Source organism: Vitis riparia, chromosome 10 (assembly GCF_004353265.1).
Source record: "Vitis riparia cultivar Riparia Gloire de Montpellier isolate 1030 chromosome 10, EGFV_Vit.rip_1.0, whole genome shotgun sequence".
NCBI lineage: Eukaryota > Viridiplantae > Streptophyta > Magnoliopsida > Vitales > Vitaceae > Vitis > Vitis riparia.
The window spans coordinates 9,335,985-9,348,691 of record NC_048440.1 but is presented as its reverse complement, the minus strand read 5'-3'; the positions used below and the strand labels follow the sequence as shown (position 1 = coordinate 9,348,691).

The following is a 12,707-nucleotide window of genomic DNA, read 5'->3' as shown; positions in this document are numbered from 1 at the left end:
TCTATGATTGACAAAGGAAAGCTTCTTTATAAGCTAACCTCAATTAAAGTGTCTTCCCCTGGGGATATCTTTCTTGTTGGCATTTGGCTATCAATTTTTCTACTTGGGAAGGTTGTGGTAAGGAACACCAAGAACGGATATTGTATTCAGAGCTTCTTCCTATTGAATACTTTTGCAGGATTTCCTACCTCAAACAATAAAGTCCAATATGAGGCAGTAATCACAAGGCTAAGGGAGATGAGTTAACACCTTTCAATCGGTCCATTACAAGTTTGGAGTGGTGATAGTGGTGAACCAATTCAATGGCACGTACAAGATTGAGGTTGACAAAATGATAGCCTGCATCCATCTAGTCCAAAACCATGATACTCAGTTTTTGAAAATAATTTTAAAAAATGATTTTCTAATTCTTTAATGTCTTTTAGAATAAATTCTCTAATATTTTTAACATATGTTTTTAAATATATTTTTAATTATTCTTCACATTTGTATGATTATCTTTAAAAAATTCCTCCTAAAATGAGGGAAAGTAAAAATTAAAACAATTAAAAAATAATTTTTTTAAATATTTTATTTTTTGATTCTCAAATGTGTTTTTTTTTATTTTTTATTCTTTGTTCTTAAAAACATAAAAAATAATTACCAAACATGGTCTTAATTTTTTTATTTTTTTTTTTTAGAGAACATAAAATTGATCTAAAAAACAATTGTCACAAAGGATCGTGGTGTTTGTTTTTTTACTTAATTCTAAATAGAAGCTTAATGCGTGTTAAATATTAGGCTGTTTGTTTTTATAGTATTTTATTTTTATTAAGTATTAAAAAGTAAAAAAACCAATATATTATTTTTTCTATTTAGAAAAAGTTACATATTTTGACTTTATCTATTTAGTAAAAAGTTTATAATAAGTCATGAAAAAATAGAAAAACAAACAACCTAAATTTTGAAAACAAATTGTTTTCAGCAAAAGGCCAAAAACAAAACACCACCTACCTTTTTCCCTCAAAGAATCCACTCTCTTACCAAGCTTGAACTATTAAATTGAAGTGATCCACTTGTTTGTTTGGGGGATCAAATACATAGGTATCTTATCCACCCCGGAAGCCAAGATGCCAGAATCGGAGCCCAGGATTCACGCTTCTCAATGATGGACAAACAAGACGGTTTACCCAAGACCTTACGAGTCCTAATATTGATGACATGAAGAATTTTCAGATCCCCCTTCCCCTCCTTGAGACTCTCATACCATAATAAACTCCTTACACACAAAATTCATCTCACAATCATATATAAGCCCCAGCAGTTTTAATCAAGAAAGCCCCTCAGATATCATCAATCTACTAATTATAAAGGCATTCATCCATACCATTAATTGGAGCAAATCGACTTACTGTTTACATATATATACCAAAAAGAATGGGACAAAAGATAGATGTCAGCTAAAAGCTACCAAGGATTGAGATTTTATTATTCAACTAATTTTCTCCTCCAATTCATGTAATAAATGGGCTATATGGCTACCTACAACTCCCCCTTTATCAAACAGAAACGAAAAAAGAATGAAACTTCAGCTCAAAGCCCTCATTTGAGCGAGAATTAGAACCCGTGGGGGCAAGGGGTCTGCGTTAGTCTTTTGGTGTAGAATGGTTGTGTAGAATGCATCAAGAAGCCATTGCCAGGGGGGTTGTTCCATATCCATTGCGGTGTGCCTTCTGCCACCTCCACGCGACCCTCAAACTCTCTTGAAGATCGGTGTATTTAGCTGTCCAGTTCAGTTCATGGTCGATCTTACTTGGGTCGCTGAAAACTTCAGCATAGTCACCAGGCCTACGGGCAAGGTATTCAACTTTGATGTTCACCCCAGTTGCCTTTTTACATGCCTCAACAAACTCCTTCACTGATCTGCCTGTTCATTCCCACAGACCCACAAAGAAAAAGGTTTAACAATAGTTATCTTGGAGCCCAAATGCTTTCATACAATCACACAAAGTAGCAGATTTATAATACCTTTTCCTGTGCCAACATTGTAGATTCCAACTTTCCCAGGCGCAGCCTTGTTAAGAGCCTTCACATGAGCATCAACCAGATCAGTAACATCAATGTAATCCCTTACACAAGTGCCATCAGGTGTTTTGTAATCCGTGCCTTTGACCTGCATGGAAATAAAAACAATTAATTTATTACAAATTAAAGACAAAATGCTGATTTTGCTCAATCCGAAAGGATATGGTTATATGTGAATCAACAGGTGGAGAGCACATGATTTATGGCCATTGAAACCATCTGCTCTGCCCAGGTGAATTTTTTTTTTCTATCATTATTTAAGGAAAAACAGCCTTCCACCTCCAAAGTCATCGTCAATTTGATTCAGTCAATGCATCTAATTTTGAATTCATTCAACAAGTTGTAGCTGTGTGCTAAGTTGGTAAACCACAATGGAAACGAGGAAAATTTTAAATGATCATACATTAGAGTACAAGTTATGACTTCATGAGAAATTTGTAATAGGCTAATAAAAGATGTAGTCAAGGGATCACAAATCAACATACCTTCAGCCCAGGAATAACACCTGAAGCTGCATCAAAGCAAGCACCAGATATCCGACCATGCTCACGAAGTTCAGGTCTAGGAGCTTCCCCTAGTCTTCCCTCTGGATCTGACCCAATCACATTGAAGTATCTGAAAGTTTGGACAAAAAGAAATGAGACCATTAGCACGGACAAGCCATTATACTTGTTCACAAAAAAAAAAAAAAACAAAAAACAAAAAAAAAAAGAGAAAAAAAAAATTTGAGTAAAACAGCCAGCTGAGACCATTTGCAGTTGGAGGCCCATTCAACACCATGAATTTTTCACAGGGTATCCTGTCAGCTCCCCATTATAGATGACTTGCTTCGATCATGTGATATGTCCAAATTTAACCATGATGAAGAGAATAGCTCTCCCTCATGCTAGGATAACAGTACAAAATTTAGAAATGACATAAACTCATAGGTTCATCATGCCTTGTTAAGATAAGATTTAGATATTTTGAATTAATAAGGGAACTTATTTAAGTAACAGCAAACTTGAGGCTGAAAACTGACCGTCCTTTTCATCTTCCTTCTTTAGTTTTTTGGTAGTTTGTTGAAAAACTAAGTTAGCAGTAAAGAGTTACACGACTTGGCCCTTTTTGATCACTAATTACACCCTAAAAGAGGAACTCAATTTTGTTCCTAGACTTGAACTTCAGGGTACAGAACTAGAAACCTCAAAGCAAAGCATATACATGTTAAGAGTTTTTACATGTAATTTGCATAACCTTTTTCTAATTTCTAAAGCTCCACAATTGTCTTCTCTCTTTTTTCCTCCTTAAGAAAAAATACCCTATACAGCACCACTCAGTGATTTAGATTGCTTTCCTAATTAAGGACTAAATAGGGTAACCCAAATTACCTATTATATGCTATTAGTATATTGTAACCATAATAACACGTAGATATATGATGTTAAAATTCTCCTTTATGAGTGAGATAAGATGAGAGGAACATTTGTTAGAAAAAGACAAGTTGGATCTTCCCATGTTGGACACAACCATACAATTCTTCCGAAAGTATTTCCCCTCAACTGATAGGCAATATATATAAATGAAAGTTTTACCAACATGAATCATGAATCTTTATGTTGCAAAACTAAAATCAACAACAGACTTTTCAGCCAGAAAAAGTTTTCAAGTAAGATTTTACGAACAAGACTCTCATTAGTTCACAAAATAACACCACTATCACAAAATTTTCAGTCAGAAACATATGAAGCAGAAAACAAAACCAAAGGGTTGATATTTCAGTTAGTGTTCCTTGCTGCATGAGGGAGACAACAATCTTCTGAGAATGTTCACTTTGTGGATCAATTTTTCTTTTTAAGCATAACATTTATATAAGAAAGGAAGGAATTAAAAAGAGAGAGAGAGAGAAAGAGAGAGAGAAAGGGAAAAAAGAAAAGAAAACAGAAAAAGGAAAAGAAATTCCCCAAATTTCTCATGGAAAAATGTAAACAGAAGAAGGTATCCATGAAAGAAAAAACACAAAATAAAATTTACAAAAAGGAAAAAAGAAAAAAAAAAAAAGGTGTTTGTGAAACAGTAGTCTTTTATATTATTGAGAGAGAAAGTGGAGAATCAGGTCACTCCACCTCCCACATGTAAAATATCACAATCACAATAAAGAAAGGGGGGGAGGAGAAACAGCATTCCCTACTTTCACACAAAAAAAACAAAATAAATGAATGGTAAATTGCTAAAAACAAGCCCATAAATAACCACCTGCTCCAATCATAAATTCCTCTCAATCTGTCCTTACAGGCCCTATTGACTTACCTTCCTTTCCACTAGGGATTTTTCATATGTTACATACCCCATGGAAATAGCATGTGTGCCCCAATAGTTCTCAGAGACAAAAACCCCGAAATAATAAAAGGAATTCTAAACAAAATATGAGTAATCAAATGCTTACCTTAGGATCATGACAGCCATTTCTGAATTTTTGGAGAAATCCAGGATAATATCTTCAGCCATCTTCTTGGCTTTTCCATATGGATTAATTGGGACCTGCTTATGGAACAACAGAGATCAAATGTTCTTAAATAGAATTAAAACATCAAACATATTGCAGATTTCCAATTCTGTAGTTTGCCTCAAAGACCTAAAATATTCAGAACTAACTGCTTGGGCAACAAATACACAAATAGCACATTTTTAATTGGAAATAAACAAGTACTTTATTTGACTTTCACCTGTGGAGTTTGTTCTGTAATGGGCATCTTTTCAGGTTCTCCATATGTTGCACATGTACTAGAATATATCAATGTATTTACACCATGGGCTGCCATCGCCTCCAATACTACCAACGTATTTGATGTAATATTGTGATAATACCTGTGCAGCATCATCAAATATATCATTATTAAGAACATAGTTTTCAATTTTCCATCATAATATGAACCATTCTACTTATCAAGGAAAGGGACCAGAAGAAGATAATTAGAACTCCTAATGATATGATGTTAGCAAAAGTAAAATGAAAAGAAAATGGACATGGGAAAATTAATGGTTGATTAAAAAAAAAATCTAAAATTTGGAACGGTTCAAGCTGATGTCCTAGAAAAATATTAACATTTTCTAAATCCTCAAACCATACAATGTAAAACCAATGCTTGCATCAAGCCATAACCTCTATGATAATAATTCTGAGATTAATGCTGCTGTACAGTATGTAGAAGTTTAGTATTAACAAGAAACAGGTGTTGATGAAAAGGATGTTTCTCACTATAATTGTAGTGTTTTTCACAGTGTATTACTACTAATAATGACAAGGGTTTTGCATGCATGGTTACTGGCTTTATAGAAAACAAAGTGGGCACAGTTGTTGACAGCCAAAATGGTAGTGTTACTGGTATTGCTGGCAAAGGAGGTGAAAGTTGTGGTGCTGTTATGCCGGTGGTGGTACATGCTTAGGGGCATTAAGTATATCAGTGGTAATGGTAATGGTTACAGATAAAATCGGGCGAGATCAACCTAACTCACTGTATTAAGTTCATCCCCTATGATGGGATCAACATCAAGATGCAAGTTTTAGATACAAAGGAGGTCAGAATCCATAAAGAATAATTTGATAGTTTCTTTAACTTTCTATCTTAGAAAGGGTATGTAAGTTTAGGGTATCTTTTAGTCTATCAAGGGCATTTAAGGAAATTTGTTAAGCTTAGAACTGGGTTTTTTTGTTAGGATTTAATTATACATTTGATCATCTGTGAGTTCTAGGTAGAGTCCAGGTAAATTAGTGTTCAAGTTGCTTGTGGGACTGAGCATGCTATGTACCTAAATGACTATATAATGTTGTAGTCTTGGAAGGTTAGATTTTGGAGAATAATTTTTCAAATTGTTTTATTTTCTACTTCTTGAGTCCTTTCCTCTTCTATTCCTGCCATGGGCACGAATTTTTCGGAAAATAGGTTGTGGATTCCAACTGATAGGCTGAACTCTCTAACAAGGAGGCTCCTAGCTTAGCCTATCAATCTGCTACCTGATTGGTTGATGGCTGCCTCCCAAAAAAAAAAAAAGAGCATCCTATCTCTCTAGAGGGATAAATATTTTACACAACCTAGCATGCTATTTCCAAAAGACCCTCTTCCACACCCAAGAAATAACCATGACTATTTCCTCCAGGAAAAATGATATTTACCCTCTAGAACTTTTGCTACAGACAAGCTTTCCATGAAAGCTAGAATCCCTGCCTTTATAGCCAATGTAAATCAAGCATTTTGGGAAAGCCCTAAATATAATAATACAACCATTCTAGTCTAGTGAATCTTAACTAAAAGGGCAAAGTTAACCAAAGCCCACAAGTCGCCTAGCTCAACCAACAGAAACAAGTTTGAGTTTGATACCCATATCCACTTGATTTTTAATTTTTTTATTATGCTTAATATTTTTCCTAAACATTTTTATAAATGTTTCTTTATGGGAACACTTTGAAAATAGCATTTTAATGTTCTCTTAATCATTTAAAAAAAAATGATTAGTTATCTAGTGGGTAACAAGTCTGAGTATGCCCAAAGCTGATTTGTTGCCAGGTCTAATCTCAAACATGCCACTAAAGGGTTTTTAAATACTAATAAAGGTTACAATTTTTTAAAAAGGCTTGACTACTCATAGAGGTTACATAAATTTATTATGGTAATGACTGCCTCACAAAGTTCCTATGGTATTTCCTAAAATCTGAAACGGTAATAATAGTTTCAATGGATTCAATAATATACTTCCATGTCCTGGTGTACAGAATAATATTTTCGAACACGAAAAAACAATCTCAATTACCTGATACAAAAGGTCCAGAAGCCATAAGGGAATTGGTTTCTACAGATGTCATCAGAGAAAAGCACTGTTTTCAAACATCTTTCATCCAGAAATAACTTTGACATGGTTTAGGTTGATTTTGCCCACTCTATCAGAATATGATATAAATTTCAGTCATTTTCATCTCAGGCATCCCTTTGCAAAATCCTCTTTCTTTCTTTGCAAAATCCTTTTTCTTTCTTCAAAAAACAACCTATTCAAGGAAGATTTGTAGAGTTTTCAAGAAAAATGAATAAATCAGTTGCCCCCAATGAAGGCAACTTTCCTTAAATGGAATTTTCTACAACTCAGGTGCATATCTACCTTGCATTCTATACAGTGCTATAATCCACATAGTTATTCGGAAAATTTTATGTACATTTTTATTTTCATAATTCTGAAAACAGGAAATGACCTAAGGTCTATGGGAGATGGGCTTGCCCCTTCACAGATGGGTGGTTTTAATTCCTAAATACCATATTTTGTAGTATTTTGTCAGCTACCATTCAATGAAGGATTCTTCAACTTCTATTGTCACCACAATTGGGACATTGTATGCAGGCCTAGAAGACTGATTCAAAAGACCCCTCTAGTATGGTCTAGTCCTAAGGATTACATTGAGTTAAATTTTGGTGGATGTTCTATGGATACCTGAAGGCAGCTAAGGATTTGAAGGAGTATTCAAAGACCATTAGAATAAAATAATAAGAGCTCATTCTAAGCCTGTGGGAGACTGTTTCACTACTGAAGATAAGACTCTAGCTCTTATGAAGGGTCTTGTAGAAGCCAAAGATTTGGGCCTTTCCAATCTTCTAGTGGAAGGAAATCCCATCGCTATTATTTCTCAGGTGACTAAGAAGAAAAGTGGCTCATGGAGGTTTGATGGGTGACTTTGCCAAGTTTTTAATACCACTACATAGTTAGGTATTCTTTTCATTGGATTCTTCGCTTAGTCAATCGAATGACAAACTTTTTAGCCAAAAGACATCAAACTTTTGGTTTCTTTTGTAGGGAATCTTTTGCCTCCCTGAATTACAATTAGTAAATCTTTGGTTTGATCTTGGACTGTTTGTCTTTTCCTTAAATGGGCAGCTTGTCTTGCTTCACTTTCTGTAGCTTTTCTTTTCTTTTTTTTTTCTTTTTTTCTTCCCTTCTTTCATCAGCTTTTGTATACTAAGCAAGGATGTCTCATCCTTCTTGACCTTTTTATTTAATAAAAATGAGTCAGTTTTGTTTTTGATAAAAAAAAAAAAAACAAGAAAAAAAAAAGATAAGTTACCAATATTATCCAATCATTAGCTGTAATTCTAGTCTTCAATGAGTAACAAACATAAAGGTATCTTAAAATCGAAACTTTTTTATTTTACAAACTGTCACATGCAACAAACTACTGAAACCACTTCTCACAAGAAGAACAAGCTTGTTTGCCGCACGTTAAACCAGCATTAAAACTAGATTACAGATACATACCTGAGAGGTTCAAGGGTGCTTTCTCCAACATAAGCAACAGCTGCAAAATGCATTACAGCATCAAATGCATTTTCTGAAAATATTTTGTTTACCTGAACTATGAATAAAGGAAACAAATGGCATTATCCATGTTTGACTGTTCATGTTAAAGACAATCTTAAGCAAATATATCTGTAATAAATAGTGTGATTAGGATACAGCTTTTGCATCTCCGAGGTCAGCATAAATAAACTGAAGCCTCCCAGGTTCTGGAAATTGTTCTTGTAAAACCTTAATGGCGCCTAGGTTTCCCCTCGAGAGGTTATCCTGTTGAAAAGGAAAAGTCCTTTTTCATGAAGATATCAAGGAACAAATTTTGACAAGTGGCAAATGAATGGAAAAGGATATTTCCACAAATTCTGAAAGAGAACATACCACTATAGTTACACGGTGTGAGTCCTTGAGAAGTCGTAGTGCAGCATGTGAACCAATATAGCCAGCACCTCCTGTTACTAAGACATGAGTTACCCCTGGTTCATGACGAGAGAACTGGGAGGAAACAAAACAAGCAAGAAGAGAAAACATGTTAGCCATCAAAATGAAATAAAGCTCATTTGGTTGCTGAAGATTGCAGGAAAAATGGAAAAAGCAATTGTAATCTTATAACAGCCACAACAACACCAACTTGCAAGAATCTAATTTTCATTTATTTTCCAATATCTTCTTGGCGATCTAGAGAGCATAAGTGAAAATGAGAAAAGAATATTATAATTTGAAGTAAGAAAAAAGGTTTAAATAATCTGTAGAGTGCAAAGCAACACTTAGAAAGAGCATACAAATTTTTCTTATCTCCTGGAGGGGAAGGGAAAAAAAGGAAAGTGTTACTGGCTACTTAATTCTATGCTAAATTACCAAGGTGAAGAGGGCCAATGGTGTATTTTGGATGCAAGCTTGAAGGAGAATGAATTGCTTCTAGATAAATGCTCTCAATACCATATGCACGTGTGTGAGAGAGCATGTATACATACACACAAACACTTGCAAAAGTGTCAGGATCATGTTTCTGTCTAGTGTTAACAGAGAACTCACACTTCCAAATGTTTCAGGATGATGTTTCTCTTTAGTGTTATCAGAGAACTTGCATGTTAAAGTGCTTCTATAACAAGGCTATTGCATTCAAGTGTCCTATGCCTCAGTCATTGATAAGCAACAAATCTATCCTCTGAATTGATACACTACACGCCCTCCCAGGTTCAACACTCATTCTCCAGACTAAAAATCGTAATGTGAATAATTTTGTCATTCTTAAGCCAGGTTTGGTCATGCAGACAGTAGTAGCAGACCAATATGATGAGGTTTGACATGGTATCAAACACAAAAATGATAGGAACAAATTTTTGGTAGATTTTCTGCAATAAATGGCCTCATCACGAATGGGCTTTACTGAATAGGAGGAACCCCTTCTTTGAGTGCATCACTGTTCAATGATAGCAGCTTAGCTATAAAACCTCCTTCACTTTTACAATCTAATAATCCTCCATTCAGCTCACCCCTATCCCTCCAAAGCTAAAAAGAAAAGAAATGTGAGAGAGACACTTATATACAATCTAACAATTCTCTATTTAGCTCACCCCTCTCACTCCAAATCCGAAAAAAGGAATGCACACACGTGCGAGAGACAAATAGTATCATCAAATTTTTTTCATATATCACTACCTTTCATACTCTATGTAAGCTTTTAAGTTCCATACTGTAAGGCTTGCCTCACTAAAACAAAAATGGGCTAAATGCTAAATTATTGCAAGAAGAGCTGTTAAATATATCTTATAAAGAAATAGGTCATTCTGATATAATGGGGTACTACATGCTACACTGATTTAGAAATTGGGTCAAGGAGTTACCGGACTTGGGGTGTTAAAATTTGATGATTGCTTTAGCATTAGAATACATAATGCTGTTAGAGTAGCAGCCAAAAGAATTTTTCCTACAACATTGCTCTTCCTTTTTGGGTCTGCGTATTCCATACCTACAAGCACCAAAATATAAACTCATAAACTTTTTAAAGAAATGGATTTTATAACACGCAAATCAAATTAGAAAAGCCTTAAATCATACATGCCTAATAAAAGAACAGAACTATGATCATATCATCAAGCTGATTAGAATCAACATATATTGGTAACTTCATTAGCAGTTAAAGCAATTTCCAAGTATTTATTTAACTTAATGCTTTGGATTACATGGGTTACATTAATACATAAATTGAGTTTTGGTGGACTGTTAACCATGCTGCACCTGTTGCAACGTTGCATACTCACTTCAACACAGAATATACTTACTGTATTAAAAACCCGAGCTTTTAAGAAGAACTAAATTGAGTTCAACCCAGAATAAAAAGGGAACATATAGAAACAGCAACAAACAAATCACCAAGAGGAATTTACCAAGATAAAGAGTGGAGAAAAAAAAAAAAAAAGGAGAGATTTAAATTCAAAGGAAGCCCCACCTCCAAAAGGCATGGATCTACTGGGCCTTGGTTGATTTCTGCTCCTAGTAAAATTTAGCATTTGGAAAACCTCTTAGATTCTGCTCCTAGTAGTGAGGGTCCAACTAAATGATCAAGTAAGACCTCTCCTTGAAAGCCTTTGGTGTAATCTGCAATGCAAATCAACCTATTATTAATAAATCTTCATAAAACTAAATCAACTGCAAATCCAAGATAAAGCAACAATAAAATTGAACACAAAGGAAATATGGGCCTGATTAAAACAAAATCAAACCTTAAACTGGTAGAAAACAAAAAAGTTTTAAAAAAACATACATACACTCAACAACCATCACTCAAATTCAAATATCCAAATCATGGTTTATGAGACACATTTAAAGAATACCAAAACAGAATTACAAGGAGTTACTCAAATTTTATAATCTAAAAGCAAAAAAAAAGAGGGCCCATAAAGGCGAAAATATGAAGGCAAGGGACAACCTATGATGGATCAGAACTCAAATATAAATATATTATCAGGGAAAGGATTCAAAAACAGTTCACAAACACCCACAGAGGTGAAGCCATCAAGCCAAGAGAGAGCCCATGGAGGATCATCAAAAGTCAATTTCAAACATCATCATATGAAAAGGCATTGAAATAAAAATAAGAACAAAACAAAACACAATCCATGATAGAAACAGAGGAAGAGAACAAACACAAAATTTGAAATTTTCAAGATCTAAAGACACCATTCGAAAAGCCGACCTCAAATCACAAAAACAAAACCACAATCAAGCATACAAACCCCTGCCTGAGAACAATCCTGACAGCATACAAATGGGTCTTTCGAAAAAAGTAGACAAAAAAACCCAAGAAACAGTAAATGGTAGCCGACCAGGACGAACCCCCCAAGCTTTAATAGCCAAGAAATACCACAAGGACAAAGCATTTAAAGCCTCATAAAGTACCATATACGAAGAGAAATTACCAGAAAATAAAATCATACAAAAAGAAAATTAGAATTTCCAAAATCAGAAGATCTGGAACTGATCATTTTATTCCCAAAGAAAAGAAAAGAAAAAAGAAAAAAGAAAAAAGCTTGCAATTGAAAGGCGAAGAGAGGAAAGGACCTTAACCCAGAAAAAGTAGAGAGACGGAAGGAGGTCTCCTGGTCTTATGGGTACGTTTGAAACAAAGGAGAGAGGGGGCGTTCTAATAAGCGGAGAATTCTCTGCTTCCATGTTGTCAAATGTGAAGGTGGCTACAAAATCAAAAACACTCTTTCCTCCCACCTTTTTTTTTTTCTTTTTAAAAAAAAAAAAAATTCAAATCGACATTATTTATTTCGGGCCTTTTCCGTCAACCCCATCCAATCATATACAGTCGTAACATGCCGTGCGCGAAGAATCCGTGTTTCCCCACGAATTACATGCCCACCCACCCTTTCATTTCCCCAACATTCAAAGAAAAAAAAATATCTGTCCTCATTTCTTGTGGTAAATTCTGATATGCTCACATATGCTGCTTCCAAATACTTCCAATTTTTTTCCTTTACCGGAAAATACTAGGAAAAAAAAATTATTAAAAAAAAATATTTTCCTAAATTTATAATAAAAAAAATCAAACATAATTAAAATTTTAATTACTTTCAATTTTTTTTTTCTTTCTTTCATATTTTCCTTTTCAAAACCAAACATAATAGTCAAATATTTATACAATAAATTTGTACCACTAGCTATTAATGAATAAAATTTAAAAACTTGGACAATAAAACATAAATCATTGTTTAACTATTTTTATTGGCTACTTTTTTTGGTATAATACCTGGTATCCCACAAGTGATTTTTGGAAACCATAGTAAGATTCTTTTTATAGATTTCTGAACTGTTTTTTTTTTCCA

The 12,707-nt window shown here is 34.2% G+C and overlaps 1 protein-coding gene across 4 annotated transcripts; it reads right to left on the bottom strand.

Annotated features, from left to right (window-relative positions):
* Positions 1–1,327: 1,327 nt before the first annotated feature.
* Positions 1,328–12,049, bottom strand: LOC117924124 (UDP-arabinose 4-epimerase 1-like). 4 transcript variants are annotated; one of them, XM_034842692.1, is made up of 11 exons: positions 11,938–12,049; positions 10,826–10,974; positions 10,221–10,345; positions 8,755–8,868; positions 8,539–8,646; positions 8,341–8,432; positions 4,770–4,911; positions 4,490–4,584; positions 2,550–2,679; positions 2,008–2,152; positions 1,328–1,906 (listed from the first exon to the last, which is right to left on the bottom strand). In XM_034842692.1, the coding sequence occupies exons 2-11, from the start codon at positions 10,884–10,886 to the stop codon at positions 1,662–1,664; spliced, it is 1,257 nt and encodes a 418-aa protein (XP_034698583.1). In that variant the 5' UTR covers positions 10,887–10,974; positions 11,938–12,049; the 3' UTR covers positions 1,328–1,661. The 4 variants fall into 4 exon arrangements, with proteins under 4 accessions (XP_034698583.1, XP_034698584.1, XP_034698586.1 ...); XM_034842693.1 differs by having other exon boundaries at positions 11,944–12,049; XM_034842695.1 differs by lacking the exon at positions 11,938–12,049 and adding an exon at positions 11,796–11,861.
* Positions 12,050–12,707: the final 658 nt, after the last annotated feature.

Coding starts and splice junctions, on each gene's coding strand:
- LOC117924124 (XM_034842692.1), bottom strand. CDS start 10,886: ATGCTAAATTTTACTAGGAGCAGAAATCAACCAAGGCCCAGTAGATCC. Junction 8,869..10,220: donor ATTTTAACACCCCAAGTCCG/GTAACTCCTTGA, acceptor GTTTCCTCCCAG/TTCTCTCGTCATGAACCAGG. Junction 2,680..4,489: donor ATGGCTGTCATGATCCTAAG/GTAAGCATTTGA, acceptor CCAAACTTTCAG/ATACTTCAATGTGATTGGGT.